The following is a 27,747-nucleotide window of genomic DNA, read 5'->3' on the forward strand; positions in this document are numbered from 1 at the left end:
AATAAAGCGCCTGAAACCCATCCCACCCCTCGCGCCAAACCAGCCAAATAAGTCAAAAACCAATAAACACTAACATCCCGTACATCCAGATCCAGAAAACGCCGAATCACAGGCTGCGGCAGACTGGAAGGCATCGCGATGGTCTGGTCCAACCCGCCTGGCCCAGGATCGTGTCCACATGGTTCTTTAATATCTTCAACGAGGAAGACTCCACACCCTCTCTGGACAGCCTGTTGCTCTGCAACGCAACCATGTAAAATACTTTTTGGCGGTTTTGGGGGTGGTGGTTTTTTGTTGTTGGTTTGGTTTTTTTTTGTGTTGGTGGTTTTTTTGTTTGTGGTGTTGGGTTTTTTGTTTGTTTGTTTGTTTTGGTTTTTTGTGGGTTTTTGTTTGGTTTTTTTGTTGTTGTTGTTGGTTTGGTTTGGTTTTCTTTAAAAAGATCAACCCAGCTTTTTTAAAGCTCTGCCTCGTTGCCAATCCTGGGAATACTGGAGCCCCCCAATCCTGGGAATACTGGAGCCCCCCAATCCTGGCACCCTCCGGGAGGCCGGGCTCGCTGCCCTGCACACAGCGCACACGGCAGCACCAACCAGAGCAGTGTGTGCCTTCCCTGCTAGAACACGGCCCAAATACAGAATTTAGTGACTACAACATGACCAAGGACAGCAGAGAACTTTCCATGTTTTATTTTTATCTTTTCATTTATCACAGTACAATAACGTAAGTTAACAAAAAAAAAAAAAAATCTAGTGCCAACTTCCACGGTGTCAAGTGCTCCACTCCAAACCACGAGTGTCCATTAGAAGTCAAAAAGTGTTGCTCCAGGCTTACAGTGACATTACCTTCCAGAGGACTTGGTCATGGAAGATGTCACTGTAATTTTGTGCTGTTTCCAGAGAGCAACCCATCCCATGGCTCCAGACTCCACATTTCCCTGAGTCGGGTTTGGTTCATCTCACACCAGCCCAAGGGATCTGGGAGAGAAAACAGGCCAAGGGCGTGTGCAATTCAATTTCCATTTAGATAAAAGACAAATCCTGTGGTACATTTTGCCAGGATGGTGTGTAAACACAGCCAGAGCAACACAGCAACTGGAGGAAGACGATGGGGTAAGTGCAACTAAGGCAAAAGAGAGTAACTTCTGTTTTGACATCATGGCAGATTGTTGGGCTTAGGAAACGATTCAGTAGTGCAACAGGTATCACAGTACACCTGGACTACAGAATCAGTGAGATTATAGGTTAAGCTTGATTATTTGTATTTACAAATTCTGAAGAATATTTAAATTCGCCTCTTCCTTCCCCTTCCTCCCACAATTGCAGTCTGCTGCATTTCTGAAAAGCACAGACGCCTGCATTTACTGAATTTAAGGCTATTATGACAAAAAAAATGTTTGCAATTCCCCTCTCCAAAACGAAGTATAAAAGTCAATTCACTCTAGAATGTCTTGGAGAACTCTAAATACAACCATTTGTTTTCCAAAACAAATCAACTCATTTTTTATATTTGGAAGACAAAACAATTTATACTGCAGAAGCTGGTCTTCATACACATACTTTTGTCCTAGAAACCAAACCACTTAGCACTGCAAGGTAAGTTTGGCTCAGGACACCCACCCTCTGCTGAATGCAGATGTGCTAGTGGGAGAGGTTCACCATCACTCTCTTTGCCTCAAAGTACCAGACCATCAAAAGATCTGCTATGGAACATCCTGAAGTTAATCCACCTTGCTCTGAGACAGGCTGAGGATGTACTCACACAAGCACATTTAAGGAAGCAGCAATTTCTGGGAAAGACTGCTGGGAAGATGATGTCTGCCTGCAAATGTTCTCATCCAAGAGAGAAAACTACACAGGAACAGCAGAAATGGACACAGTCCTAGCTATGACCACAGCTCCCAGTTCTCTCCATGGGCACAGGAGGACATTTGCTTATTGTACCTGCACCTGTGAAAGCTCAAAGCATTAGAGAACCACATTTGGGAGGGTGAGGACCCTTTGCATCACAGGAAAGTGGTTGATTTTGCATTCCCTGAATTAGGCAAGTGTTGCTGGTAGTTTAAGAGTCAGCTGAATCTGGTCCAGAAGCAGCCACAGTCTAGGCAGGGCTTCACAAAAAATTACTACAACCAACGCTTCCTCCTCTTAACCTTAAAGTGCTGGGAAAATGCAGCATGACAGACTAGTTAGCCTAGGAAAAAACTTCTACATTCCTACCATACCAAATCTTAACATGATAGATGAGGCTCCTAGGAGTTTAGACTATGAAATCCTCCACAGATGCTGATAAGAGAATTTCATAAGGAAAAAATATATGCTTGGAGTAACTGGTCAACAGCAAAAAACATGGCAACTCAAATCTTGGTATGGTCAATCAGCATTTTTAGAATAGAAGTGACCCTTTCTAATGCACAGCTATCACTTCATTTGTTCAGTATTTTCACTAAAGAAAAATGTTCCTCCAGTTACGAACATCAAAGACAACACTGTAATAATAACACTTTAGGTATTATTTAAGGTTTATAACTTACCAGAAGTTAAGATGGTTTTACATACATTTCCTATTTTTATCTTGAAAGGACTAAGCTAACCTTAAAACGTAGGGGTAATGGCTCACTACCTAAGGGTCAATTCTACACATTCTCAGTCTGACTCATTTGGGATGAAGAGTTTATTTCTTGCACAGAAAGAGGCTCCTTACCAGTCCCTGCTGTGCCAGCCACTGTGTATCTGGGTGATCTCCCTATGAGGAGAATCACTGAAAAAGCAGCTCCTGTACATTTATGTTACCTAAATGTGGCTGACAAGCTCCACAGTCTGCTCAGAACCTCTGAGCAACCACTGCAAAGTTGGCTGCACCCACTCAAAGTTTCTGTCTCCTGCCAAAGCTGATTTCTCACCTAACAGAGAAGGTTAAGCATGGCACATATCTGACTGCAAGACTCAGTCATAATCCTCACGCAGATGGCATTGCTAAAATAAACCTGTGTCTCTTTGCAACATGTTATAAAAATTCACTGATTGCCTTAACATACTGGAATAATCACCGCATTTTCCCATTAAATATAGCATTCATGAATTCAATAAATTCAGAAAAAAGTATAAAAAAACCCCTTTCAAAACAGCTCCTTAGTTATACCTTGCTTGAACTGAACCCTTGGTATTTGAGCAGCATGAGTAATCTCATTTCATTTCTCAACATAACTCAAGACAGAACACAAATAATAAAAATACAAATAATCTATAAAAACCACAGCACATCAGAAATTTGTGTAAAAAACATACGTCTGTATCAAGGAGCTCAGTAACAACTTAAAGCACCACTCAAAATTAAGTACCATACATGTTACAGTACATTCCATTTATTATGACAATTTTAAGGCTAAAATAGGTACGACTCCCTTATAGTCAAGCTTTCTTATATTTATAAATGCATACGAACATTAAGTAGATACAAATGTGTAGGGGGTTTTATTGCTCTGAACTGTCTACTAGAATGTCCAACTTCCCCAGATGTTGTCTCAGTTTGCCTTCTCCAATCAAGCTGAAGTCCTATAACTGCAACTTATGGCACTTGTAAAATTATAGACCTTCTTTGATTTGAGCTGTAAATAAATTCAAAGATATATCAGACAAAACTGCCCACCACTGAAAACTTCATAACTTAGTTAACTAAACTATCTTATCATCCATAAAATACACAATTTATCACAAAGATTAGTTCAGCCATTCTTCAGGAAGGATTTTCTTTCCAAAATAATAGTTCTAACCAAGCGGCAAACAAGACAACCAGCGAGAAATGATTGACTGGGGCCAGTCTAACAGACTGGGCTTTGGGGAAAAAAAAGAAAAAAAAAAAAAAAAAGGAAGCTGGATATGTGCTCCAAAACAAAGAGCAAACTCTTCTTGCTCATAGAGCAATTATGTTTCCTATTTATGTAAGGCGATGCCTCATTCTGCCAGTGCCAAATTCTTTGACTGTAGCTTGTCCATTTCTTGACCAATATTCCCTTCAATGGTATCACACTGGGCAAGAAAAACCTGAGAATAAAGAACAAACAAATGTTATTGGATACACAGCTTGGCACTGGGAGGTGTTTCTGAAGAACTGAAAGTGCAATTTCTGTCGTGAATTTGAAGATGTCAGCTCAACAACCACTTTGCAGTTGGTTTGGTAATAGCTTATGCACACCTGCGTTTACCCAGACTCCAAAAGAAACACTACACTGGATTGATACAGGTCAGCACCTGGTCACAGTAATGAACCACATGTAAATCTATCAAGCTCTGAGGGTCCAGCCTTTGCAGACAAGTGGCTAATATTACTTTCAGCCAGACTACTCTTCACAGGTGTTTTGTAAAGCAAAAGGTTTTATAAAGAAAAGTAACAAAATAACAAACATTACAGAAAACAAAAGCCACCCACAGGGATCTGAGAAAACCTTTGACACCTTGCTAAGACACTCCAAAAAGCCTTTTTCTTCTTTTGTGCACCTACCTAAATATTGAGTGTTTTAGGAGGGAAGATCTGGCTTGCAGCCAATAGATAGAGATACAGGGTTTGAAGAACCGTGACAAGGTCTAACAGATACTTATTTCTTGGCCCTGAGCCAGTTACTGCCAGGAGGTTACGGAAAAATCTAGGTAAACTTCTTAAAATGTCTAAAAGTAAACTGAAACTCTTTCCCTTATTTGGAAACACCTGCTGGGGATGTGGGAAATGCATCCCAACACTGTATAAGACTAATAAGGATAATAGCATGGCTGCCCACCATCACCAGTCCTGATGCTGATGTATTTTCAGTTGATCCACAGTTCATGAACAACAATATAAAACATAAAGGTTCAGACAAATTAGTGCTTCATTCAGTTTGGAACTTCTGAGCTCCTTTCTAAAACACATATTTCAGAGGCCAAGTCTGGGAGGGACAAACCTGCTCAGTCATATTTTAAACAAGTTTTCATTAAACAAAGACCTTTTCTACTTCTTAAGACTACCAGGCACCACTGAACCTTCATCAGTAGGTGGTTGTTCCTCAAAAGACTGAAGGCTCCATTCCAAAAGCGGCAGTCCACAGCACCTTTCTTAGATGCTTCCTTATAACCTGCCCACAAGTTCTCACGAGTAACACACAGAGAGCAATTGGGAGCCAGCAGCCCCTCATCACTTTGCTCAGCCTCTAAACAGCACAACGCACCAGCACTTTAAGCCAATAAACTGTTTCAGGCCAAGGCCAAGGTATGCAAGTACGTTGCACTTTCTGACAAAAATTCTCCCATTAGCTATTCAAATCTTGCCTTTGTTTTTACTATGTCTGCACCAGACTCTGACAAACTAGACATTTCATGTTATTTACATTAAAATGACACTAAAAAAGCACTGTCCCTCTACAGCAGCAAATGGCTGTCCCATGTGAATATTCCTCAACCATCACACTGCTTTGAATCATCTGTTTCCGACCAAACCCTTGAGCTGTCATCAACTCAAGTCTTTAAGAACTTGAGTAATGAAATAATGAAGGTGGAAACCATTGCAGTTGCTGCCTGCTACTGTTTGGTATTTATCTCCTGACCCTGGAAGATGTATGACTGCCAGCAGTAGAAGGCAGTTAATAGCTCCCCCTTGCTTTCATGGGTACTTAAAAGTAATAAGCATAACTTGCCACTATTTTCTTGAAAAACAAACTCTTCCTGACAGCTCTGGTCTGAAACCCCTTAGGATTCTTCTGCAGTCCTCAGAGGGTTCATAACCCACAGCTGTATAATGTTGTGCCTATAAAAGCACATAAGCAATTCTGATCTCTGCTCAACAGAATCCATTTTATGCTCTAACAGCAGTTCTTATACAAAACCCCTGTTGCTTCTGCTGTAACTTCACCCAAGAGGGGAGATCCAGCAGCTTCCACCAAGCTGATACCCACCAGCCCATTACAAGTTTTGTTGCCTTAGTTAGGCACGTGGAATCAAGAGTGTGTTCAGAACCCCCACATAACACAGCCACACCTTAATTTCCATTGCCCAAACTTAGTAACTGACTACAAAGTACTTTGTCTTTAAAGGTGTGATTAAAAACCATTTCTCCTATGAAGTATTTCTTGGTGGGCTTCCTCTAAAATAGATGGCTATACTAAAAAACTTGTGAAACATAAATGGGAAGTATTTAATAAGGTTACAGTAAAAGAAAAAATCATTCAACTCTATGTATGAATGTAAGGTATTTCCAAAACCATTTTAGGAGCCCAACCTGGCACCAAAGCTAGCACAATACAAATAAGAACAGTAATACAAGTAGCATTATCATTCATTTATGTAAGTTTGAGTGGAGGGAGCTGAATTCCAGTATTTATTAACAAACCTTCAGTTCAATGTCTCTAAGAAAACAATGCCTAGGAATTTACAAGCATCATACCATAGCAAAGCAATTAAACCCTCCATCCCCAGCACAGCTACTCTGCTGTACAGATCTTAAAAGACCTACTCTCCAAAGTTGGTGCACTGCAATAGAGGCTAAATTTTCCAAAAACATCTCTGACAAGGTTGAGTAGGTCAGCAGGAGTTACAGTTGACTGCATCCTTGTTTCCCAGACCTCAGTCATTACTCTAGTCCACCAAGATTCAAAAAAGGAGGAATTATCAATCCTACTGTCCTTACAAGTTACCAGGATTACTTCACATTGTCAGGTAACCATAAGACAAACCATTAATGTAAATTCCAAACATCTGAAAACAGCATGAACTGAAAATCTCTATTTTATGTGCTGTTTTACAAAGCTATTAAATACCTCTCAAAGGGGAGGTCATACAAAATACCAATGTAAGAACAAACATAGAAAAAATCTAAACAGCTCATTTTCACAAACTCTTGGTATACAAGTGTGGTATACAAGTGCCCAGCATTTATAGAGGGGGAAAAATAAAAAGGAAAAAACCCTATCAAAACCAAAGAAAACTCACCTGGACCCTCTTCACCAGCCCCTTCTTTTTCAGTTTGCAGTCACTGAAATTCTCTGGCAGATTCTGCAGTAAATAAGTAAAAAAGTTGATGCAGGTTAATGCTGAAATGAACATATTAGACTTACAGTAAAACCTGGAATTATCCAAGAATCCTCTGAATAGGCATCCTGAAAATGCCATGCCTGCTCAGTAAGAGTGATTACACAGAAAGAATATATAAGGAAAGTTATTAAAAAGTCAGGGATGCAGCATGCTGACTGCAAAGAACCAAGCTAGGGAATGTACAACAACAGACTACATACACTGCTTTTTCTGCCGTGGTGTGTGTTAACTGTTTGGCTGAGCTTCATCTTCAGGGGTTTTCTCAGAGATTATAACAGGAATAAATTTCTTACAAATACATTAACTCAATCACCTGACATCATTAGAATGTATCATTAGCAATGCAGCCAGTCTAAGCTGTACATCTGATCATCTCTGCAATGTACTCATGGAAGGCAACAGATGTGAAGTGCTACATGATGTCAGCTTTTATTTTAAATTTAAACTGCATAATTTTCTGTACTCCTACAACCCATTATGTTCATGTATGTCATCCTGGCAGGTGTTACATGCTTTGTCCTTTTTGAGCTATGTGAAATTGGGGAGTTGCTGAGAAATGGTGCTCAGGTTTATGATTTTTTTTAACAGGTAAAACATCTGTACAGATTATTATCATTATATAAAGTTTATGTGAACATTCTTAAAAACACTGTGTTCTCACTGGTAAAGATGCATAAAAATCTTGGGAGTTTCTCACTAGTTCACCTTTTATTTTCCACCCTAACTCCAGATCAAGAATACAGGTTTCCCTAACCTAATCTGTTGCATTTCAGCCAAAATGTGAGCACAGCTGGGAGGTTTAGATGCATAAACCTTTGAAAAAATAAATAAAATATTTTAAAAAAAGGTGCTATTTTTTTATTGTTCAGACAAATGCATTCTACTCCTCCTGTCTGTTGCCCATGCTGCATGCACTGGTGTGAGGCACTCCAGCTGAACTGTGGGCTGTGTCACCTCCCTATGGGAACACTCCTTATCTCCTCAGAGGTATTTCACCGGTGTTTCCCTCTGGAGCCCTAACAGCATGATGGCTGGAGTAGAAAGCTACAGCCTAGTTTCCATTACTGAAACTTGGTAGAAGAGAGTGGGCTGGAGACACCAAGGCCAGACTCTGTCCAAACCCTGCCAGAGGGGGAACACGGTGCTACCTTGTAGCTGATAAGCTACAGCTGTCAGTCAAGGAAGGAAAAGATTTCCTGCTGTTGAACCAGCAACATGGCAAGATCACAGATGTCCACTTCCATTCCAAAGTTTACCTTGGATCCAATACTAATGCACAGTTGCAGCCCCAAAGATCACCTCAGATGTAATACTGACACTATTCACCTCCAAAGTACAACCACCCCTCACTGAACATGATGCATGTCTAGAGTCACTTTAGCTGCACCTAAACATAAAAGTAGTATAAAGGTAAGTGTAACATGGCATAAAAATCAGGAAGACTGCACTATTGGGGATTAGAGCTGGTTAGTATATTGCTTTAAGTAAGTTTTTTGCAGCCAGATACTACCACCAGCAATCCTGTCATAGTTTTTTATTGTCTTAAGAAAGGAGGGCTATTCCATAAACTGGTAAAGTAAGTCCTTCAAGTGCCCTTCAAGTGCACTTACAGTCACTGGCAGTAGGTAAGATATTTTACTGTGGATACCCACGAGGGTCCCTCTTATGCTGTTGCAACCTGAATTTATCCCTGAATGTTGCCTGGGGCACCAACAGACCAGTGAAAGGTGTGGAGGCCCAGGAGGGGCCTCTCTGTTTGCCTGTGACCCCAAGCAAGTCAGCTGAACCACCCTTCCACCAAGTGGGCTGCTCAGGGAAGGGTCTCCATAACAGGACCCTGACTGACTGGTGGGGCACAAGGGTCTCAGCTAACCTGGGGCACTGACACACAAATCAAACAGAAAGCATCAGAGAAAACCTCCCCTCTGATGTGAGAATGTTCCTTGAGCTTTAGAAATACCTTTCTCTGAAGATCTGATATCATGTTTACAACTCATGCTAAGAGATTAAAATATTATAATAAGAAATGCTAATCACATTTGTATTGATACAGATAAATTGAAAAAGTTTAGTAACAGGATCTCATCATAAATGGAAAAACTTCCCAGACACCTGGGAAATGTCTGTTGCAGGAACAGTGATGGAGATTTTTCAGAATACTTCTTTCTTTTAATCCTTGAAATGTTAATTTTGTATGGATTTATCCAATGATAAGTATAGCAGAGACAAGGAGACAGTTAAATTTCATCAGAACAGCATGGTAATTTAAGTAAGCTCTACAGAGCAACTATAATTTTAAAAATTTTTCAGGAAAGGAGGATGGGCCACCAGAGCATAACTATGAGTCAGTAGCACTATCAATGTCCTCAATACTGATAGATGCAATTTGACAGCTTTGTTGTGAACTTATGTTAACAAAATCAGTGACTGTTATTTCAGAAGAGAAAGCTTTTTTCAATTCTTAGAACAATCTGTTCTCTGCAATATTGTCTTTCTAGATTAAAAAAATCTGCCATTTAATAGGAGACCATCTTGAGGACAAAGTGAGTGCTCACACTGCGATATTGGTGAAAACATTCACTAAGCCAGAGATGGTTCACAAGTATGCACTGTCATGACTGTGGATTTAAATCTTCATACTGATCTCAGAAAAACTTTGCTTATTCCTGAAAAAGCCTTTTAGATATTTAAAAACCTGAGCCAGATGACCAAATAAAGCATTTCCTGTGTTCCTCTCACTGAGATTTGTAACAAATAGTGTATTTTGACTTCTATTCCTATGTTTTAACTGATGAAATAAATACCACATCTGCAAATGCCCACACACAAATCCTCATGTATTAAATAAGACTCAACTGCACTCTTCCTGAAAAAATCTTTTAAGATCTGTGGCTTATGGAAATATCTGACTGTGTCAGACAAATTAAAATTTTGTAAGATGCAGTGAAAGCAGTAGCTGTTTAAACACATTTATGCTATAATGCTTAAATTACAGATGCTCTACCCTAAAGCATCCCTTCATGACTTTACTTTCACACCTCTGGCAGTGACAACACTCTATTTTTTTCTCTCACACCCCACTACTGCATGACTATAAACTTACATCTCCACCTTCCAAATCCCATCATTAAAATTCACATTTGTTGAAACGCATGGTTTCTAGTAAAAGTATTTCGTTCCAAACTCAGCTCCTCTAATTAATGAGCTTGTCTGCTACCAGCAAGAGAGTGATACTCCTAGAATAGAAAGAAGACAATATGCAGGCTTCCTCACCCTTATCTCTCTGTAACCAACCAAATCTCATCAAGCTGTATAGTTTTGAGTGATCCAAATAACACACAGCAGCTGAGACACCTTAATGAGCTGTGACAATGCTGCCAAAGAAAAAGACTGGAACATTTGTAGTGTGAGCTTGCTGGTATGTTTGACTTCTCCAATGCATCATCCATTCTTCTCAGTCAGTCACATCCTCCCCCTGTGAATTTTTTAATATGCTGTTGACTCAATCAACAGCATCTCTACCTGTTCAATAGCATTTAACAGACGTGTCAGGATTAGTTTTTTACTTGGCTGCTAAAAAGAACATTAATTACTTGTATAAACCAATTCTACAGTAAGATAAAATATTTTACTGCTTTGCATTTCTATTTGCCATTTTTCACTCATTTATTGTTCATACACACCCCTCATTACCAGTCTGTACTGCTGCCTCCAAACACTGCACAACCACAGTACAGCTAAGTGCTGCCTCAGTAAGTTGGTGGCCTGTTCATCTGACCTGGTGTATTACCAGCCCTCTGAACTCCCACATTTTATGTAAAGATTCCACCCACCTACATTTCATCTACAGGACTGCACATTACCCCAGTTTTCAGGGCAAATCTCACAGCCAGCTTCATATATTAAAAGAAACAAATATGCGCAATGTAACCGGTGTGCAATCACTGGTAATTCAAATCCTCACTTACTCAAAAAAACCCAAAAACCAAAAACCAAACCAAACAAACAAAAAAACACCTTTTACAGTTATTAGAAAAACAGTTATTACAGATTTTGAAAGAAATTAATTATAATTAGTCTTAGCTCTGGCTGCTCCACTTTCTCAAGAACCAAAACTTCAATAAACAAAGTACAGGGCCTCCATTATTTACCAAATCTAAACACCAAATCACGGATTATAAGTCTTCTAAAACATTGTACTAGACCTAAAATCTATTGTCCAGTACTATTTAGAGGATTTTGGATAAGGAGATACATCACACATACAGCACACTCTCTATCTAAGCCATGCAAAAAGTTACAGAATTAAAAGTAAACTCGGGAAATTGAATTTGGATTAATCAGGAAACAGTGAAACAGTTTTACAAGGCTGCCTGCTGGGTTCCAGAACTGCACACCAGAATACAAGTACCGAGTTTTTTTTCTAAATAGGATTTGGTGTCAAAAATTGAAGGAGTCAGAAATAAGCTTTAACCCCATCCAATTGAGACAGTTGTCACCTTATTGATATTTTCATGACAACATGTAGTCAATCTGCCACTTCAAACGGGAAATCAGTTACATGAAGTCTTTATGTCTACCAGCATTCAATAACTGTCAGCACAATATTCTCCTTTGTATGAGGCACAAAAGAAAGAGAAATTTGAAGACTTCAGAATACTTAGAATACAGTAATTAAAGAAAAAAGGTATTTAGAACTGTTGGCTATAACAAGCAGCAAAGACTACATTAGCATCATAGACTCACAAGTCAAAAGCAGGAAATTAGTTAGTAAGCTTCCCACCATTCCTAGGAACACATCCATATTATAAAGCACTTGATGATGGCCAGTTCAAATTATTACTCTGATTTAGTCCACTGAACCTTTTCAAAGAGTCCATCAAATTAAACTACAATTGTTTCACCAGTTATAGGCATTTACATGGCATATTTCTGAAAAAAAATCCAGTAAAAGGTCACTGTACCAAGGAGAGCCAAAGACACGACTTCCACAGAAAAAAAGGGTTTTTCCTTCAGAAAAGGCTACTATGATCTTGATACGGAACATAATTCTATAATGAGGCTTACAAACAACAACCAGCAGACAGAAAAATGGAGTAAGGAAATAGCATGATTGAGGCAATTTTCTATTTATGTCTGTACAAGACCCTTATTCTCATCTAGCTCTCAGCTACTACATGATACAGGAAAATGTTTATTATACTCTGAAAATGTAATGTAAGGTTATGATGCACTAATCACTGCGAGGCACTTGGATAGCCAAAAATAATTTTTTTAGTATATTAAAATATAGAGTAAGTTTCTGTTGGGATTTTACCCTCTTCTCTGGTTAGTTACTTACAATGGCATCAATCTGTTCAAGAGTCTTCATGAACTGCTCTGCAGTTCCTTTTATCCTTTTGTCCAGCTGTTTTAGTGCCTCTGCTTGGAGATCCTTTGCTAAAAATCCCTGAGGAAGAAAAAACAAAACTGTCCTATAACCTACACAGTACTCACCTTTGAAAATCTGTCAATCCACAACAGCAGAAAACATCTTTTACTATTTCTGTATTTTCAAGCATGATAGAGACTCCAATATTAATCTGTATTCTTCTGTATTTTATCAATTCTTGACATGGTAAATGTAAGATCTGTCAGGTTTACTAAAATGATAAACACATAATAGATCTTATTCTCTGGACTTTGAGAGTACTCTTAAGTTTTTCCAGATATAAAGAATGTAACTTATCCCATATGAAACAATATTTACCTTTTTCCAAAGAGTGCTATGTCTCTATTTTCCAAACTCATAAACAGCATTTGGAATTCACTAAGAATTATTACTGACTCTTGGACATTTAGGAGGGGCAGCCTATTACTGACTACTCAAAACCTTCAAACTGTTTTGTTTGGGCTTTTTAGAATAGATATATCTACAAAACTGCTTTGCAAAGATATAAAGTGATACAAAACTGGCATACCTTTTGGATACTTGTGAACTCTTTATTAACTTCCTCTAACTTATTAGCTATTTGCTCCACTGACTTCTCCAAATCTTTTAACTTCTTTAATTCAGCCTCCTCTTCTGGACTATTCTGTGTATTCAAAAGCACAACATTCACAACTAAGGAACAAATAAAGATAAAACGCAGCTAAAAAGCAGCAGTGCTGATACAGATACAAAAGCTTCAAAATTCACACACTACACTGTAGCTATTCTTTCCATACTTCAATACTTACCAAATAAGCTTCTTCCAAAGCTTAAATACAGATATACTTAAATCAGCAATGTATATAAACACATTTAATGAGATTCATTTGAAGGGAAAAGGAAAAGTGCCTTTTTTTTTTCTTTCTGTCAACCTACCATTTTTAAAGTATAGGCAACATTTATATCACAAGATTATTACCTCATCCTCGACTTGCAAAGTCAGCCACAAATCATTTCACCAGAAATAACCCAGATCATCAAGACTCAGCAGCTACAGTTGGGAATTTTTTTTTTGTTTAAACCAGAAAAATAAGATAAGCAGATAAGGTCATCAGTACACAGAAAGTTCATGACCACAGATTACGCAGAGTCTTGTCAATAATGTAAAGCAGAAGCCAGTCAATAATGTAATTTCAGAAAAGTACAAACTGAAGTTATTTGCAATGTAACATGAGACTGAACTCAACTTCGTGGACAGGTATACAAAATTAGGTTAGTGCTGCAGCTTGTTTCTGTGTTCAGCAGCTATCTCAGTGATAAAAATGATGATAGTTTAAGGGGAAAAAAGGTCCAAAAGCAATACTTACCCTCTTCCCAATCAACATGACTTTGCAACCATTCTTAACACCAAGTGCTGATAATGGTTGTTCCAATTCTTTCAGAGACTTTCCTAAATGAAGAACAAAAGAGAAAAAAAAACAGTTGAAGTACAGTTAGTGGCATAAGAATGTCTTTTTGAAAGCATTTAAAACATGAACACCTGCTGAAAGCTCATCATCTATAAGAAACATGGCAGACTTATAAGTTACCTTTGTATATCAGTTTCTGAAAAGGAACTGGAACTCCAGTGACTTGTTCAATAAGTACAGCCATGTCTTGTAGTGTAGGTTCACCATCTTCTTGTTGAGAAGCAACTTGAATACTGTGCTTTTCATTACCTAGTAGAAAAACAGAGTAACAGTAATACTTACTGTAACCTAGAAAATATTACAGAGAGAATCGATCTCTAATATTTACTACCTCTAATGCAGAAAGTTCTCAAATGACAGGTTTTCATGTAGAACCATAATTTTCAACCAAATTATTTACCTGCATTTCCTTCCTCTTGAAGTGACTGACCTCAGCTGAAAATTTTGGCTTATATTGGAATAACCTGAAGAGTTTGACTGGGTCTATTTTACTGGTGTAAATTAGCTCCTGCTAAATATTATTCCTTATCTCTTGTTAGGAGTACAGATGGTGTCCCGACATCCCACAAGCTAAAGCATGAAAGCCCACACCTTCCTGATGTATCTCATTTCTTACTTGGAGGAACTTCTAATGTCATGAGTCTTTGGTATCTGAGACAATTACCACTTCCTTTGCTCCCTAAACATGAGAAACAAGCAATCACTGTCTATCCTGTTTCATCTCCACCACCAACCAGAAACGATTCTCAGAGTACAAAAATCTATTTCTCCCCATATTCTACTGATAAGCAGACATAACCACTTGGAGAAGTCCCAGCTTATCTGCCACCTTCCACTTATGAAGCATCCTATTCAGACTCCCTAAAATTACTTGCATGCAAACAGGAGGCAGGGGAAAAAAAGGAGTATGCCTATTAATCTCTGCTTTGCAACAGACCCTTTCTACAACCCTCTGCTCCCACACACCTCAAGTCTGTCAGTCTGAAAGCACCCACAGGAATCAACCAGTTCTGGCTGCAAGGGAAATCAAAACAGGCATTTTTTACTCTGCAGGAAGAGAGAACTTAACACATACCAGAAGAAAAACTATTCTCACGCCACTAATTAAAAGTGCACGTATCTTTTACAAAGGAGAGTGCTAGAAAAATTGGTTTTAAAATGCTCCAGCCTCTCACAGTCACATGACAACTGACACATTAACCTCAAAAATTTCAAAGCTCTAAAAAAATTTGTTATCCCAAGACAATTTTAAGCTTAAAATCACATTATCCCCCCTCTCACCCAAGCATTTTCCACAAACAGCCCTTCTTACCAGTTTGTTATGGGGAAAAAAAAAAAAAAAAACAACCTCAATGTATTTCAAAAAGTCATTTTGATACATACAACTGCTTTGTATAAGGGCTCTGCCTTTTAGCAATTGAGAGAAAAAAAACAAACATTAACAGATGAAAAAAAACATATGAAGTTCATCTAACAACACAATCAGTTTAATTACAATCTATGAGTACCACTTTGGACAGACTGTAAACAAATTTTACTGTCAATTCACAGCAGAGTGAAATCAGCATGAAAAACAACTCATGGGTTGTGCCAGGTGCCAGAGCTGAGACTCCCCTGCAGCCCACAGAGAAGACCATGGTGAAGCAGCTGTGCCCCTGCAGCCCATGGAGGATCCCACAGCGGAGCAGGTGGATGCCCGAGGGGAGGCTGTGACCCTGTGGGAAGCCTGTGCTGGAGCAGGCTCCTGGCAGGGACTTGCAGACCCATGGAGAAAGGAGCCCAGGCTGCAGCAGGTTTGCTGGCAGGACTTGTCACCCTGTGTGGGCACACACTGGAGCAGTCTGTTTCTGAAGGACTGCAATCCGTGACAGGAATCCACGCTGGAGCAGGGGAAGAGTGTGAGGAGTCCTCCCCCTGAGGAGGAAGGAGCAGCAGAGACAAAGTGTGATGAGCTGACTGGAGCCCCCATTCCCCTGCACTGCTCAGGCAGGAGGAATTCAGGAGGAAAATTAAGCCTGGAGGAAAAAATCTTTTCTCTGTGAGTTCTCATTGTTCTACTGTGATTTGAATGCTAATAAACTACATGTCCCCAAGCTAAGTCTGTTTTGCCCATGACCCGGTGAGTGTTCTCTCCCTGTCATTCTCTCAACCCACCAGCCTTTTGTTGTATTTTCTGTCCCCTGCCCAGCTGAGGAGGGGAGTGACAGAGTGGCTTTGGTGGCCATCTGATATCCAGCCAGGACCACACCTGCAAACTGTCAAGCCACACGTGTGGGCCTACTGTCCTTCTGTTTCTCAGCCCTAATTTCCATCTTTTCCCACTTTCACTCATGCACACTAAACTTTACTAAAAATGCTTTGTGCAAAGTGGTCAAGCCTCATCTGACAGCTGCAGGTGTAAATCAGCCAGATGAAGCCCAAGCTGAACAACGGCCTCTATTTGCCATCCATTAATAACAAAGTCCTTATCAGGTAAGAAAACACTTGGAAAGACAAAACATTCTCAGACAAGCAGGCTGTTGGCAAACAGCAAGATGCTGGAATTATAAATACATCAAGTCATTAAATTACTGACATCTCTGCAAAATGAAAACCCCTCAGATCAAATGGAGCTCTCTGAGGGCACCATTGAGCACATGAATCATGATGATTCAAACAGATTATTCTACAAAATTCCTCACCAAAGACTCTTAAACAAAACTATCAGGTTATAAAAGAAAACATTTTAACAAAACAATTTTAAACACAATTTGAAAACAAAATGAGCAAGCAGATATAAACAATAAGCTTTAGAGATGGAAAGAATATTACCTATATAATGTGAAGGAAACAAAGGCAGAATTTATTATTCAATATTTTTTTAAATACAGTAAACATTACTAAGTTTTGCTAATAAACATCAAGCGAATACCTTGCTGGTTTAATACTGTAATATCCTCTTACTCCTCCTCCTGTCTCACTTAGATCCACTTCAAAATTTAACCATGGTGTTTCCCATCTTATTGTTAAGAACTGCGGAGTCCAAACTATTCTAACCCCTCTACAGTAGCGTTTTATATTTATTTAGCCATACAAGCCTATCTTCCTCTCCACCTTCTTCTCTCTCTGCCCGTTTTTCTTTCTGAGGTGGAAAAAAGCTCAGCTGTGTCAGCCAGCCTCTGTGTGACCCATTCCATGGGGTCGGCACCCATTTGTCCTATTGAAGGAACTGCTCTCTCTTGCAGCCTTGCAGCTCATCATCACTAGCTGCAAACATCCAAGCCTCTTCACCAAACCAGAAGAAAGCCTACTGGGTTGCACCTGCTTTTAACATGCAGTGCTGACTTCAGCAATATATTTCACCTAAATGAAGATTACCCAAACAATGGAATCACAGAATGGGTCAGCTTGAAGGGTCTACAGTGGGTCATCCGGTCCAATGTTCCTGCTCGAGCAGGGTCATCCTAGAGCAAATAACACAGGATTGTGTCCAGACAGTTCTTGAGTATCTCCAGTGAGGGAGACTCCACAAGCTCTCTGGGCAACGTGTACCAAGGCACAGTCACTCCATAATAAAGAAGTTCTTCCTCATATTCAGGTGGAACTTCCTGCGCATCAGTTTCTGCCCATTGCCTCTTGCGCTATTGCTGAGCACCACCGAGAAGAGCCTGACTCCATCTTCCTAGCATCCCCCCTTCAGATATTCTCTCACATCAATGAGGCCCCTATCTCTGCCATCTCTCCTCGAGGCTGAACAGGCCCAGCTCCCTCACCTCTCCCTTTTAGGGGACGCTCCAGCCCCCCGCGATCCTCGCCGCCCGCAGACGACCTCTGCCCTGAGCTGCCCGGCCAAGGCCGCCGTGTCCCCTCCTCCCTCTACCACCCCTGCAGCACACCTACGCCTGCATCCCGCCGCAGGAGACACTGGCAATGGGCGGCCAGCAAGGAGCGAAGGCTCAGGGCAGCAGCCGGGACGGAGCCCAGGCTGAGCGGGGCCGGGCCGTGCCCCGCCTCGTCCCCCCGCCGGTGCAGGCGCGGCCCGCCCGCCCCGCAGCGCCCGGTGCCGCCCGGCCGGGGAAGGGCCGGAGACGCGCCCCCCGCCCGCCGCCCCTGCCCCGGGCGCTTACTGTAAGTGACGGTGACGGTCACCGGGGCTCCGGGCGCCGCCATCTCGCCCCGCCGCACGAACCGTCGGCGGCGCTGCCGGGGCGCGCCCGGAGCGCGTCACTTCCGCAGCAGGAGAAGGGAATGCCGCCTTCCCGGGCCGCCCGCACGGCGCCCAGGGACGGCACTGCGGGGGCGCGGCCGAGGCAGGGCTGGCGTGAGCGGGACCTTTCCTTCCCCATCCCAAACCCGGCTCCGCCTCTGGCCAGCCCCGTGCGCTGCTGAGCTGCTCCCCGCCCGTCCTGCGCGCCGAACTCATCGCCACAAACGCCACACACAGGGATCTGCTAATCTACGTGATTTTATGTCTCCATGGAATACATAACGTTAGTGATAACCCGAGCAGTTTTCAAGAGGGTTACAAGTACAACGGCATAAAAGTCTCACGACTGCAGTAGTTTAAAAATTGCTTTCAGATTTTTTTTTATCAAACAGGCATAGTAATAAGGGAGCTATTTTACAGAGAGTAAGCAGCAACGTATAGTCTTAGTCCCAAGAAAGAGAAACATAATACAAAGTCAAAATAAACTTCAGCTACCAACAGCCACCACTAATCTTCACGTTTCACTTTGTCCATAAGATACGGAAATCAAAACCTATCAGACTGACTGCTTCCACTGAAGGGAACTGGGATGAATTTTCCATTAACAGAAGTCAGTAGTAGAACAACTTTCTCCAAAGAAAGAACATCACCAGCCACTCATATTGCATTCTAGGATGTAGTGATAATTAAGGTTACACTGGAAGGACAAGTTCTCCAGAATTTTTTTAAAAAAAGATTCTTAATACAATTCGAAAAGTATAGTTCATTGTATCCATTGTGCTTTTGAAACATTTATGTTGCAGGGATCTTTGGCAACCCAAATTCATCCACCAATACGCCATCCTGTAGTAAAGAAAAAGAAACAACAGGTTAACAACTCTCCAGAACCAGAACACTTCTCAGAACCATCCTTACTACTTCTATAAAGTGTCTGTATCTGCAATTGCTACTGTGTGACAGCTGGAGTCAAAACAAGAGCATCATTGCTCTTCCTCACCACAAATCTCTATTAAAACCCCAAAAGCAAACATACAGAATCTTTTTTTATGGTCTTAAGACTAGAGTTGTAATGGTACATTTAAATTCTACTGGCAGTCTCAGAGTGTTTGACAGGAGTGACAAAATGTCACTCTAGTGGTTTTAAACACAGTTAAAGAGTATTCAGTCCGCTCTCAAATTCTCTGTATTTAGCATCCATACATACAATACATACTAGCACACATAACATTAAGCACACTTCTTTGTTCAAAATATTAAGGATCCCAAATATCAAGCTGCCAACACAAATGTGATTAACCCAAACCAAACAAAAACCTGTTTTGCTGTTAAAGAGCAAAGGACTCACTTTGTTTTTTGTGTCCGTAGGAGTGACCTCTGGGATTGCTGGAGCGGATGCGGCTTCATCTAAGTAGGAATTGTCTTCATCAGCTAAAAGCTCATCACCTAATGCATCCAGTTCTGAAATTGAATTATGTTGGTTGAAACACGATGCAAGAAGTTCCTTTTGCAAGAGAAAAGCTACTCTTACAGAGACTCAGGATTCACACTGAATGCTTACACCCAGACTCGGAGTCAGCCATCAGCCACACACACACACTGGAGAGAACCTTCTTCCCTGCCTCGGAGCATTCCATTGGTATCACATGTTTGTCTATGCTCTTGTTACTTATCTTAAAGGAAATGCAGCTTTAATGTTTACAAAAAAGCTATCCAAGCTTTTTAAAACACATTTAAAGCATTTGACCAAGGAAATAAAAAATCACTGTATAACAGTATGGTAATTTTTGTATTCAGTAACAGCAAAAAATCATCTTCCCCCTTCCTAACCTGCTTCCAAATCATCTTCATCAATCTCTGGTGTTCCATAGCTACGACTCAGTGCCTCCTGGACCTCATTGGCTTCTTCCATCATATCTTCCAGTTGATCTTGTATATCCTGAAGCAAGAATAATTTTCAATTGGTCCATATTTACTCAAATTCAGTTTAGTAATTCCAACATACAAAGCATTCAATCATTTTAATGCATAAACCCTTTTTTTGAAGCAGTATAAATATAAATCAAGACACACATATTCAGGACAGGAGTACCTGAAAAGCAGAAAAAGTATGAAATTTAGACAAATCTACCATCTGGAAAATAAGCACTAACCTGAGTTGTGCCACAGCAGGATTTAGGAGATACATTAGCATATTTACTGGCACTGTACTTGAGTATAGGTAAAGAAAGAAACAATACTTGCCTAAAGGTTTACAATGCAGGCCGTTTATAAAAAAGAGAATAGGAAAGAACTTAAAGGAATTCAGCACTGGCATTGAATAAGAGCTTAAGTGCACCATATTTAAAATTATATTTAGTAATGTTATGGTACATTTTATTATGCATTTTCTGAAGTCAGGGCCGGCCCTTGCTGATATTTCATTACTGGTTTGGTGAGGTTTCTTTGTTTTGGGGGGGTTGTTTGTTTCTTTGTTTGGTTTTTTGGGGGGGTTTCTTGTTTGTTTGGTTTTAGGTTTTGTTCTTTTTCATCAGGCACCACCTTGAACTGGAGGAGTAAATGACTTATCTGCATGTTACTAGTATAGGGAAACAAAAAAGGACAAAGAAAGTCGGAAGTATCCAGTAACATTTATGCTGAAGTGCAAGGAAAGGAGAGATTAAAGATTAGCTCAGCAAGGAAACGATAATCACTACAATAAGGCAAACCACTGACTGTGTAGCACAGAAGGAAGGAATTATGATGGTGGTCCCATAAAAAAGGCAGACAAACTCATGTGAACAAAAATAGTCATCTTGCCTTCAAATTCATAGTCCACTCACCATTATGTCAGTACATTATTTTTATTCTTTAATTATTTAAACTATAAAAGCTCACCTCAATTTGATCAATCTTGACTTGCTTGTAAGCTTTCTTCATTTCTTTCACACCCAATTTCATTGCATCCACCTAGAAGAGTCAAACATCACACTTGTATCTCATGTAGCATAGATTAAACAAATCAAACCAGTGTGAGATAAATAAACTGGTACCGTTGTCTTTGTATCCTTCAGTGCCTGAATAGTGTAATTAGCTTGTTCCATATTAAAAGACTGCTGTGACAGATTATCCCTCTGTTGTTCATACCTGTTTAAAGAGAAAGGCAAATAATGGCTTTAAAACACTACACTATTACCACAAACACTCCTGATTTTAAGAGCTGAAAACCCAGCAGCAGTAGTCTAAAGATAGGAACAGATTTGTTGGGGATTTTTTCACTTACTATACATGACTGCAGAATCTACAGCTTCATAAAAATCTGGCCATTATGAATGTCTGTGTACTTGAAGCCAACAAAGCTACTCCTGAACTAAGCTTTGTTTTAACTGACAGCAACACCCTATTTGCCTAGACTGACAAAGTAGGTGAGGATACAGAAAAAGTTTAATCACCATAAGGTAGACATGCATGCCATGCTCACTAATGCTGTAAAGAGAATGGAGGAGTCAGCAGATTATCCAAACCACAGTGGCTCCACACTGGAGTTTTTCAGGGCAGGGAGGAGGAGGAGAATAGGGTACCAAAAGAAAACCTTTAAGACTAACCACAGAGAAAAGAGAGACTTTAAAAATAAAGAAATCATCCTCCTCAAAGCTAAACTTGTATCAAATCAAGAATGTAAACAATGTCAAGTTAAGCAAAAGAATTAAAGCATAAAAATGAACCATGAGTCCTTCTAACACGCAAAGCAGGAGGTCTGAAAGACAAGGAGGATCCACATGCAAAACCCTCCGGACAACTAATGACTGCATCTATCCACAAGATCAGAAAGAAATGACTGAGGGATATTACAGTAGCCTATTATGAGGGGCCCAGTAATTCCACTAAGGAAGATCAGCAGGCAGTCAAAAAGCCTGCTAAAGCCAGAATCAAGCAGTCCTCTGCACAAGATCTAACTAAAGTACCACATTCCTTACCATATGGTATTCTGGATTGTAAGAGTTTACTAATACTTAACAAGTAATTCAGTGAGTCCATAAAGGTACAATTCACCAGAGGGATGTGAAACACACGATGATGGGAGCTTGGGCTCAGACAGCTTCCAAGATTTGCAGTCTACGGACTATGAGATACTCCAATGAAACATTCCTGAACACTTGCCATGTACTGATATTCTTTTCTTTAGATCTGTTGCTGGACACTTTCAAGACAGTACACTAGACAAGACCAGACCACAGGATCATCTATCCTGTCTATTTGGGAGTTTATGCATAGACCTAATTACCTGTACTACATCTGCTCAAGTCCTCAAAGGTGTCCATAGAGAACAGGTAAAATTCTAGTAAACCAGAGCAAGGTCGTCAAATACACAATTTACAGTAATCAATTAATAATATAAAATGAGGCAATCTCAAACATATTTGTAGTAATGAGAAGATTCAGGTAATCTTCTGATGTACCAACCCAAATTTACATACTGACATATAAATCATAAATATGCTGGTGCAAAATATGTAAGGAGATACTTCTGAAAGGCTTCCTCAGCATTTTTCTTTAAAGAATACTCAGGAGAGAGAAAGGAAAGTGTGCCACAGCCCCCTAAATAAACAACCTTTTATTAACCACAAACTGAGAAAGATTTCAACTCACATTCGCTTCTGCTTTAACACTCTCAATGCTTTCTGCTTTACTGTATTCTGAAAGACACAATAGTGTTACATTAGATAAAATATCTGACTTTACACTTGATTATGCTGTTTAAATCTAATGCACTGGATTTAAGTTTTCCGAAAAACTCCTCAGTTACCAGTGTCAAGAGTTTAACAATAGTTACATTCAGACTTGGCCTGCATGAATGATTAAAAAAACAGGAGAGTACACAAAGCTTCTCACAGAAAATACTTTCAGTTTCTAGCTTCTGATTTATGTTTTCAGTAAGGAGAATAAAGTGTCAAACTTAGTCCATCAGAACTATCTTTCATTAACACATTTTAATAGTCAGCATAAAATGATACTTCAACAGGTACTTGAGCAATACTGTTTATATCACATATGTTTATTTTCAGATACATTTTATATTGTAAGTTCATCCCCTTAAAAAATGGGTTGGCCTGCTCCCTTTAGGCATAGTGTGGAGCTTTTTATTTTGTATGACAAACAAAACGGCCCCTCTGCCAGACTTAATTCAGGTAACGAGGAAGAAGGGAAACAAGTTACTTCTCAGGAAGGAATTACATTACACTCTGGGACAAATAAAAGCCAATGAAAACATTGTTCAAAGATGTATGTCTAATAAAAATAATCCTGCAGGATCTTATCTCCCATCTGCAGGGCAAGATGCAGTTTTAAGAACCTGATGAACTGGCTAAGTCACTCAACAAGTGTGAGTCACATCCTCTCATGCTTAAATTCCACAGAAGATTCTTACCTTTGCAGGTCCCTCTCTCATTTTCTTCATCTGATCCTTATACTTCACTAGTTCTGCATCAAGCTTAGCAATTTTCTTGTCAATTGACTCAGCTCTGCTATCCACCTTTAATACATGAGGGGGAAAACAAAGAAAACAGCATTCATTAAGGTTTTATTCAGATATGGGACAATAAAAAAACCAGCCTCCATTTTGCTGCGTTTCTAACTGAATTGCTTCTTCACTCAGTAGTTTTACAAACAATTTAGATTTTTCGAGAATCCAGAACCAGAATCAAGTGAAACAGTTTCTACAAGGAGCACAAGAAACAACACTGAGGCTGCAGGAAGCTCTGCAATTGTAGCATATTCTCATCATTTTGAGATGCTCCCTTGCAAACCCACTCAAGGCAGTTCTCCATCCCAGAATTTCTGGTAACATGCAGTGCCAGGGACTAAAGTGGAATGGAAAACTTGTAGGTGTACCCTGCTGGCATTCCACAGAGCTCTTACTTGGGATAGATTTTAACCTTTCACCCTAAGCAGGTTAAAAATTACAATTACATAACCAAGCACGGGTATAGGTAGTTCTAACAGCATACACAAATTCATAAAAGACCTTTTGAAAATGAACTGACTACCCCAGCACTTCTCTGGAAACAACAAAATAAAGCTTATTAACTTCTCACTCCAAGGAGCCTCTCTAGGGATTAGATTATAATGGCACTCCAATTATAGCGTAAGATAGATCAGTGCAAATTCACAATTCTGCCTTGCTAATGGTGTGGCTAAGCATGTACAATGATGTGGATTTTGATTTCAGTGTTTCAATGACCCTTTTAAAACCCTGCTCTATGACAGCAACGTGCATTTGCCAGAGGCATCCTGAGCAGAACATCTGATACAAACATTCCACGCAATACACTGAAGTGTCTGAGCACAGCTAGCATTGAAGAATTTATATTAAGTCTTCTATTATCCAAATATTTTACTAATAGCAAGAAAGAGAAAAAATTGGCATTTTAAAACACCTGTATGTTTAAAGCAGGGCACCTCCTCAAGATCTTTATCAGCTAACTGCATCTTAAAGGTCAGCCTCCACAGGGGAAAAAAATATTTGGTTTATTCACATCATGATTCTTTCAAGCAGTACTAGCAGGAAACAGAGACAGAACTTCCCACACTACTAACTATGTAAAAATTTCATACACACGACACAGGACTTCAGCTTTTAAAAACAAGACTAGAGAGAAGAGAGGAGAATGGATCTAATTTATCCCAAATACTAGACTGTGTATTAGGACTGAAGAGCTTCTGTCTATTACTCACAAATAAGACACTGAGGAACCTTACGCTGCTACAGACCTCAATTTACACAAAAGAAAGAGAATCTCTGTTTTAACACTGTTGTCACAACTATTAGCCTTTTCCTATGTTACCTATTTACTACATCATTTAAATATTTAAAACATATTTAAAACATCAGTTTAGAGTGTTTTTTGAAAGAAGGAAAAGGAAAAACACTATCAGTGCTTCACTTCCTGGTGCATCCTTCCTCATACCAGCCTCATGACAGCTTTGAGTCATCTGACTGTGCTCTGCCAGCAAGCATAATAAAATCCTGCCTTTAAATGCAATGAATTTGAGGTAACTAAATTTATCTGAACAGGAAAGAATATCCAAAACACAGGCATGATTACTGCCTTAGAATTGTCTATGTTTTTAACAAATGTTGCTTTAATCACTGCTTACCAAATACATTTCCAAACTGCCATTTAATGGTTACTTACCACTGAACTAACATGGCAAGAGATATTATAAAGCAATTTGACTCTTTCAAAAGGTACAGCAAAAGTGTCTAAGACAGAAAACACCCCAGAAGCAATAGTAGTTGAGCCTCCAAATTGTTGGATTTAACATTGTAAAGAAACAGTACAAGTTTTTTAAGATCTCACACAACTCTCTTCGATAATAATTCACATGTAATTTAAAATAAACAATCTAATAATGTCGGTAGTTTTAGCAGAACCTATCCTAGAGACTCCACTATTGTGAGAAGTCTTTCACAAATCAGATTACTGCATACAACTTGGCACAAAAAGTTAATTCATAAACCTCAAACTACTAAAAGAAATCGTTTCTCCCCATGCTTACTAGTAACCACCCTGTAACTCACCACTGGTTGCCAAAGTCATCACATGCATAAAATAAACCTGAAATCATTGTTTTCAGTTAATCTTCTATCTTGCATCGTCAAACTTTCAGACAATGCAATTACAAACAACTAGAAGAGGATCAAAACTGAGTTCAGGATATTTAAGGAAAAAAATCACCTAAATTCCTGGTGTTGCCAATCAAAACACGTTTAAATTACACTTTTATGTATCCCAAAACTCCTTTAGAATTGAACAAGACATTAGCAGAAAACAGACTGCTGACCTATCTAAATTTTCTTTCGATTTACCTCAACGTTAAGAAATGGACATTAACTTGGACCTGGCAAAAGCAACATGAAAAACCTAACAGACTAATAAGGAGTTAGTTGTTGTGAGGGAAACAAGGTTTCCTGCTCTTTCACTTATATTGCCAAAATAGCAATCTTAAGCACTTAGATGGATTTTGGAGTTCAAGTCATCCACCAAACTGTTTACTGGCAACAATGGGAAAATTAATCCTGATTTTCAATTTTTTCAGCTTTATTCACCGTCCTAACAAAATAGAGTTATGTTTGGGCTTAATGCTGCTAAAGAGCAATACAGATATTTGTCTGTTAGATAAAGGACCAGGACAAACATTATGAGCACTTCTCTCTCCCCATACCAGCCAGTGGCATACACAGGAGACTAATGTGTACGTAGCACTGACAAATATTAGGTGTTTCATTTAGAGAGCCTCTTCACTGGGAAGCAAAATAATTTTTCTCAGAGGAAAACTGATTTTTCCATGGAAACTGTTTGTTGTCAGGTTCCAATGACAAAGCTTAGTTATACTACGTTTATACCACAACCATTACTGACCTTTGTTTACTGACAAAAATACTCAAGAAACTCCATTTTCTTTCTTCACTTCTTAAAATTAGCTTGCAGCAAAAGGAGCTGCAAAACTATGCTACAGTTTTCTCCATAAACTTTAAAGTCAAAAAAACACTGTGACATTACAAGATTAATCTTAACACTTTTTTCTTAACCCTTTGCAGGCAGGCCAACAAAACCACTGTTGTAAAGTGTTTCCTGAGCATTCCATACTTGGTCTGAGCTTGCTTATCCAAATATTTTACTAATAAACATCTGCACACACCTTTGGCATCAGCCCTACAGCAACCCTACTCACCCCTAAGAGACAAAACACTCTTCTGAACTGGACAGAGAGACTGATCTTTTCGCTCCTGCCCCTGCCTTGCCACAACTTGCCACGGCAGGAGTTAGTTAGTGCAATCAGAGGATTCCTCAGATGGAAAGGTTGAGAAAATCCATGAGGATGTAAGGAGAGCCATGCTCATTGCGTGCACCCATTTATGGGATGCTCTCGTAGGCACAGGACACAAACGGGACACAAAGCCTATACACACTCCAAGCAGGCTGTATGGCCATACAAAGGCACATCGCCGTGCAGGTGTGCGGGCACACAGACACGCTCACCAGAACACACCGTGTATCCCGGCACTCGGCAGCGCTCAGGGACAGCCCGGGCGTGGCTCCGAGTAACCTGCTCTAGTGGAAGGCGTCCCTGCCCAGGGCAGAGGGGTTGGAGCTGGGTCACCTTTAAGACCCCTTCCAACACAAGCCATTCCGTGGTTCGGCGATGTACCTACCCACACTCGGCGGCACACACCGTGCCCGCGCACCGCAGTGTCCTCACACACACGCAGACACACTGGCACCTAAGCACAGGCGCCGTCCCCTCCGCTGCCGAGGCGGCTGGGCCGGGCCGGGCCGGGCCGTGCTCGGCGGGCCGGGCTCCCCGGGCCGGGCACTCACCGTCCCGATGCAGTCGGTGAGGCTGGGTGGCGGCGCCTTGGGCTTCGCCTTGCCGAAGAAGCGGTTCATGGCGGCGGCGTCCCCGAGTCTCTCCGGGGCCCGGCAGCGGCGGCAGCGCTCCCGGCCGACCCGGAACGGCACGGCGGCCCCTCCCCGCGGAGGGCGGGCCCGGGGAAGCAGGCAGCGCCGTGCCGGCAGCGCGGCCCCGGCTCCCGGCGGCGTCGGCGGCCTCTGGGGCCGCTCAGCCCCCTGACGGAGGCTCACCAGC

At 40.5% G+C, this 27,747-nt stretch overlaps 2 protein-coding genes across 3 annotated transcripts; both read right to left on the minus strand.

Moving 5' to 3' along the window:
- Nucleotides 1-670: 670 nt before the first annotated feature.
- Nucleotides 671-18,131, minus strand: BAG1 (BAG cochaperone 1). 2 transcript variants are annotated; one of them, XM_066327215.1, is made up of 7 exons: nt 18,041-18,131; nt 14,055-14,183; nt 13,833-13,915; nt 13,016-13,129; nt 12,397-12,504; nt 6,954-7,016; nt 671-4,040 (listed from the first exon to the last, which is right to left on the minus strand). In XM_066327215.1, the coding sequence occupies exons 1-7, from the start codon at nt 18,081-18,083 to the stop codon at nt 3,951-3,953; spliced, it is 630 nt and encodes a 209-aa protein (XP_066183312.1). In that variant the 5' UTR covers nt 18,084-18,131; the 3' UTR covers nt 671-3,950. The 2 variants fall into 2 exon arrangements, with proteins under 2 accessions (XP_066183312.1, XP_066183321.1); XM_066327224.1 differs by lacking the exon at nt 13,016-13,129.
- A 229-nt stretch (nt 18,132-18,360) lies between these two features.
- CHMP5 (charged multivesicular body protein 5) lies at nt 18,361-27,648 on the minus strand. Its single transcript, XM_066327411.1, has 8 exons — nt 27,480-27,648; nt 23,525-23,629; nt 22,747-22,793; nt 21,150-21,243; nt 20,995-21,066; nt 19,948-20,056; nt 19,466-19,578; nt 18,361-18,963 (listed from the first exon to the last, which is right to left on the minus strand). Exons 1-8 carry the CDS (start codon nt 27,546-27,548, stop codon nt 18,913-18,915), a joined length of 660 nt encoding a protein of 219 aa, XP_066183508.1. The 5' UTR covers nt 27,549-27,648; the 3' UTR covers nt 18,361-18,912.
- Nucleotides 27,649-27,747: the final 99 nt, after the last annotated feature.

Source organism: Sylvia atricapilla, chromosome 1, assembly GCF_009819655.1.
Source record: "Sylvia atricapilla isolate bSylAtr1 chromosome 1, bSylAtr1.pri, whole genome shotgun sequence".
In the NCBI taxonomy this organism is placed as follows: Eukaryota; Metazoa; Chordata; class Aves; order Passeriformes; family Sylviidae; genus Sylvia; species Sylvia atricapilla.

Coding starts and splice junctions, on each gene's coding strand:
- CHMP5 (XM_066327411.1), bottom strand. CDS start 27,548: ATGAACCGCTTCTTCGGCAAGGCGAAGCCCAAGGCGCCGCCACCCAGC. Junction 20,057..20,994: donor TCAAGATTGATCAAATTGAG/GTGAGCTTTTAT, acceptor TTCTTGCTTCAG/GATATACAAGATCAACTGGA. Junction 19,579..19,947: donor TGAAGATGATTTGGAAGCAG/GTTAGGAAGGGG, acceptor ATTCAATTTCAG/AACTGGATGCATTAGGTGAT.
- BAG1 (XM_066327215.1), bottom strand. CDS start 18,083: ATGGCGGCGCCCGGAGCCCCGGTGACCGTCACCGTCACTTACA. Junction 13,916..14,054: donor TCAGAAACTGATATACAAAG/GTAACTTATAAG, acceptor TTCTTCATTTAG/GAAAGTCTCTGAAAGAATTG. Junction 4,041..6,953: donor GGCTGGTGAAGAGGGTCCAG/GTGAGTTTTCTT, acceptor CTTTATTCTCAG/GTTTTTCTTGCCCAGTGTGA.